This window comes from Penaeus vannamei, unplaced genomic scaffold (assembly GCF_042767895.1).
Source record: "Penaeus vannamei isolate JL-2024 unplaced genomic scaffold, ASM4276789v1 unanchor4719, whole genome shotgun sequence".
In the NCBI taxonomy this organism is placed as follows: Eukaryota; Metazoa; Arthropoda; class Malacostraca; order Decapoda; family Penaeidae; genus Penaeus; species Penaeus vannamei.
Window position 1 is genome coordinate 2,501 of NW_027217698.1, and position 5,000 is coordinate 7,500.

Genomic DNA, 5,000 nt, shown 5'->3' on the forward strand with positions numbered 1-5,000 from the left:
TCTCAATTGTGACAACTACAAAACACGGCAGGAATGGGAATGAATATCTTCACAATGCAAGAGATGTATTTAACCATTTTCAACTACATTTTCTGCAAAAACATATTTCTGAAGATATAATCAAAACAGGTCAACTACATCTTTTGCACAGTGAATATATTCAATGTTAATCTCTGAATTTGTGTTCCAGTACTTGGAATTAATCATATAACAATTCATCTTACAAAAAGTAGAGCAGTTTAATGCCCTTAGTTCATTACAAATGTCCTTTTTCCTTTGCTAATATTTGTTCATTCTGTTCCAAAGCTTGTCAGTGAGTTTAATGAAAAAAACATCCCACTGTAATAACCATTTTAAATTTCATCCTTTATCACTGAAAAGATTCATAAAATACTATATACTGGAATACTTAAAATAAATAACCTAAAATACAATGTTAAAAATCATTTCCACTCTTTTAAGTTTACAATTTAGAGTTTCAAGATCTTATTGAGCTTAAAAGTCTACATCATAATAGACCTTACCAGCTTCACGATACTGGCCATAAACCAAGTCGTTATCATCTAGAGCAGCTGCTGAGCCAATGTGGGTCCCCTCTTCACCATAGTTAGTCATGTAGAAAGATATGCGGCCCTGACGCTGGGATTCATACATGATACGATCCATGGTATTCAACATAGTCATGCGCTTGTACATTTTCACAAGGGTGTCTTTTTCAAGCTGTAGGGAGTATTTCAATAGGATATCATTATAAAAAAAAATTATATATAAATGGACAGCATATATAACACAAATCGTATAAAAAAACAAACAAAAAAACATGCCTACTGTGATCTTAGTTTATCAAATGTCTTTATATATAGATGGCTCTAGAAGTGCTTAGTTACAAAGGAGTCAATTATTAGTCAAACCTAACTCACCTAATTACCCCTTCCTTTGATTTTCAGGGAGGTTCTTTTTTTATTTTACACTGCTATTAATATTGTTAATAACATATCATAACAATCATGATATCAATAATAATGACAACAATGATGTTAAAAGCGTTAGAATAAAACTATGAAATCTCAAGGAAAGGGGAATCAGGTGAGGTCACATAGGTTTACCTTGCCTAATAGGCTACTTGAGTCTGCACACCTGTAAGGCCATTTACGTGCCTTAACCAACATTGTTAGCCTTTTAATTTTCAACCACACAAACTACAAACCTTTGGGTCATAGGCAGGGTCTATAACTTCTCCTTTCCGGTTCATAACACGATAGACAGGAATTCCATCGTAAAGATCTGGCTGAACGAACTCTAGCTTTTCTGTCCATTTTGATCTAGATCCTGGAAAATTTGGCTGCTCCTCGCCAAGGGCTGAGGATAAGGTCTGCATAGGAAACCAAACAAAATATGTAGATATCAGTATTCACATATTGACAACCATAAAAATTGTACAGTATACTGTATGGTCCCATAATATCAAGATACTTACAGATCTACCACAAAAATAGTATATCATATATGGTGCCCCTTTCTGTCAATTGTCAATAAACCACTTCTTCTTTTATTATGCTCATGTAGCCTACAGTACACAGTGACTTGCATAAAAGGCAATAATGGTGTGCAAAGATGAAATGCATCTTTATGTGTAAAGAACATTCTATTTCAAAGAAGAAGAAGAAGAAGATGAAGAAAAAGATAACTGGGGAGGAATTAACTGCACACAGACTAAGTCCTGTAATAATACAGTTTGTGTTTTTCATGGCATGTTTAACGAGTCTTTAAAAAAAAATATATGTTCCCAGAGCATTTCCAGGTAATTAATGTTTGTTTGCCACTACACCAGATTATCATGTCAGTCTGCAATGAGACACTTGTACCTACATATATTTTACTGTCACTGAAGGTTTTAGCAATCCTCAACATGTTCTCCTTCAAAAAAAGGTAAAATGGTAAATAAATTTTTTTTTTGCTCTTTCTTTCTTAGAACATATTACATGTGAACAGCAATGGCGTCAAAACCTGGACTGATATCAGCTGTGAGGATAGAGAGGAACTTTTCAGTATTAATCATGCTCATGCACTAGCTGAAGCTAATTTTAACCAAAAATAAGTACATGCATTTTCATCTGTCTTTGATCAATTCCATAAGCTAAAACATTTCTGAATATTTATATTTATAAAAAATATGCCATCTGCAAAGGGTTAAAGAATCTCTTTAACCTAACTATTAACCATAAGTGGGGTCACATTGACAAGCATTCACCCTCCTTCTCGCTCACTCTCTCTTTACACACACACACACACACACACACACACACACACACACACACACACACACACACGCGCACGCACGCGCGCGCGCACGCACGCGCACGCACGCACGCGCACGCACGCACGCACACACGCACACACGCACACACGCACACACGCACACACACACACACACACACACACACACACACACACACACACACACACACACTCACTCACTCACTCACTCACTCACTCACTCACTCACTCACTCACTCACTCACTCACTCACTCTCTCACACAGATATTATGACTATCAATTCAAATTTTGCATTCCCTTATCCATCCAAATACCTGATAGGAGATGATATTAAAAACTCTTCACATCTACAGTTTCCTTTTTTCAAATATCAAATTCTTGCTTCATCTTTTTAGATACAGAAAAATATTCGTATATTTCAAAACTGTTTTATGAAGTGAGTTAGTAAATATATCTCAGCCATGCATGCTTTTCCATAATTTGTATAACTCTGAGGTTCTTCTGACCCCCTAAACTGAGGGGTGCTAAATCCTAAACTAGCCTTGAACTACTTATACTAATCCTCATAATATCTTGCTACAATGTTCATGAAGGGAGTGACAAGACTTCGAAACACTTGACCAAACAATTTCCAACAGAAATAAAAAGAAACTGTGTTTACTTTGGCTACATATAGCATTCCTAAATAAAATAAACTATCTGCTTTGTCAACAACTTAGGTCATGAGTGGGCTCCTAAATACTACTTCTGGAGCCCTTTTGCTCTGATAAACATAGGTGTAAAAACTAGAAGGGTCCATGGATGTTGTAGGCACGAGCCTCAACCTGCACAACTTGACTCTGCCTACTTCCCAAATTGGGTCATCCCTTGGCCTACAACATATCCTCTTTTATCAACGGCAGTTGCGTCTCACAACTCACTGACTGGTTGACACTGGACAACTTCACAGCATTCTTATTGGACCACTCAAGCAAGCTCCTCTCATTCCCAAATCCTGGCACATTCACAGCCTACTTGAGGTCCAGTGATTTCAATCGTCATAAGTCCAGAAGCACATCACCCGAGCAGCAGCAACACAAGGACAGCCATGTTCTAATGCTGACTGGGGAGCCACCCCAGCTCACCTATAGATCTCTACTTCACCAACAGCACTCAGTTACTGCATAAAAAGAGAAACCACCAGACAAGTAGTAGATACATCCCATCTAGTACAGGTGTGACAATCTCTCTAACCATTTGCATTTCTGAAGAATTCCCATTGGTTAATTTATAAAAATTAGTTAAAAAATCTTTGGCACTCTCTAAAACAAAAATACTTGATTAATTGCACCTGGGTGTAAAGAATTCCTTTATGCCCAAGGTGCCAGATGAAGCCTGAGGATCAAGATTGTCTTAACATCCTGTGTGGCCATGACTATGTTCTTCAAGATGCCCTAAACAGTCCAGTAAGTCACTTGTAATGCATCTTCATACTGAGATACAGCATTCTGTATGGCAGGCAAAGACTGAAATCAGTAAATTAGGCTAGGACTGTGTGATTTTTCCAATGGCCACTTGCAAGTGTAGAAACCCAAACTCTGGCAAATGCATTTGTTTAAACCTACATATACAATAGGTGTAGTCTTTGCATTTGTTGTTAACTTCCAAAAAAAATTCAAATACATTATTTTTTTGTATACCAAAGCAACTAATTCCTGTATCAAACATTGCCATGATGAAATTCTGAGGTAAACTAACTACTTCTTGTCTTGTTGCCTGACTAATGATTGAGCATTTTTTCATAAACTTATAAGTATATGATATCATATTTTCATAAATAGCAGTATCCTTTATCAAAATTATATGGTAATTTACAACAAAGAAAATACTTGAACGTGCTAGTTGGTAATTTTTCAGAATATCTTTGTATAACTGATTGTGGTGATTTTCATATAAAACAATTCCTCTCACTCTCTGTTATCCAAATATATCAAAATTATAACATGGAAATCCCCCCATTACTGACAATCTTAGCCCCAATAGCAGGGGAGTGCATAATAGGTACCAGATTAGTTTAGTATCAGTGGATTCCTTTCACTCTCTAGTATTTAAATATATAAAAATTATTGCACAGATACCCCAAACCCCCATATTCTTGGCCAAGATAGTAGGGGAGGGCATGAAGGGTACCAGGGTAATTGAGGGGTAAAATAGGAATAATATACACAGAATCAGTTACCTTATTGTATGATGCAGGGGGTTGTACCCCCTGTGATCCCCAATTACTACATCCCAACCCCTGCCCAGGAAAACAAGAGTATTAGACTGATTTGACATTGTGTGCTCTTACATGTTGGTCATACGATTTCTCCTGCTGTGAATACATGGAGGATTCTTTGTTTTCCTGGGTAGGGGTTATGTGGCAGCAGCTATCCATATGGGGGTCGCAGGGGGGATAGCCCTAGCATTCGACAGTATAGTGACTGATTCTGTGAATATCGTTCATATTTTAACGCAGGTTAAAATGTGAATCACATACACAGAATCATTAGATTGTTGCTATTTGGGGATTTCCACACCCTGATTTATATATATTTGGAGAGGAATTCATTAATACCAAAATCATTTTGATCCATTATGCAGAACTGTTGTATAAAGATACCTACCCTGCATTTTTCTTGATACCTTTGATCACTGATGCCTTTCTCTGCTATTGGAGCCAAGAATGTATGTTTTTTTTTTT

At 36.9% G+C, this 5,000-nt stretch overlaps 1 protein-coding gene across 1 annotated transcript in view; it reads right to left on the reverse strand.

The window, feature by feature from the left end:
* BckdhA (Branched chain keto acid dehydrogenase E1 subunit alpha) overlaps nt 1-5,000 on the reverse strand; it is a gene marked incomplete at its 3' end in the record, with an annotated part of 9,525 nt that overhangs the window by 2,445 nt on the left and 2,080 nt on the right. The window contains 2 exon segments of the mRNA XM_070120345.1: nt 525-720; nt 1,208-1,372. Coding sequence (XP_069976446.1) covers nt 525-720; nt 1,208-1,372 — 361 coding nt within the window.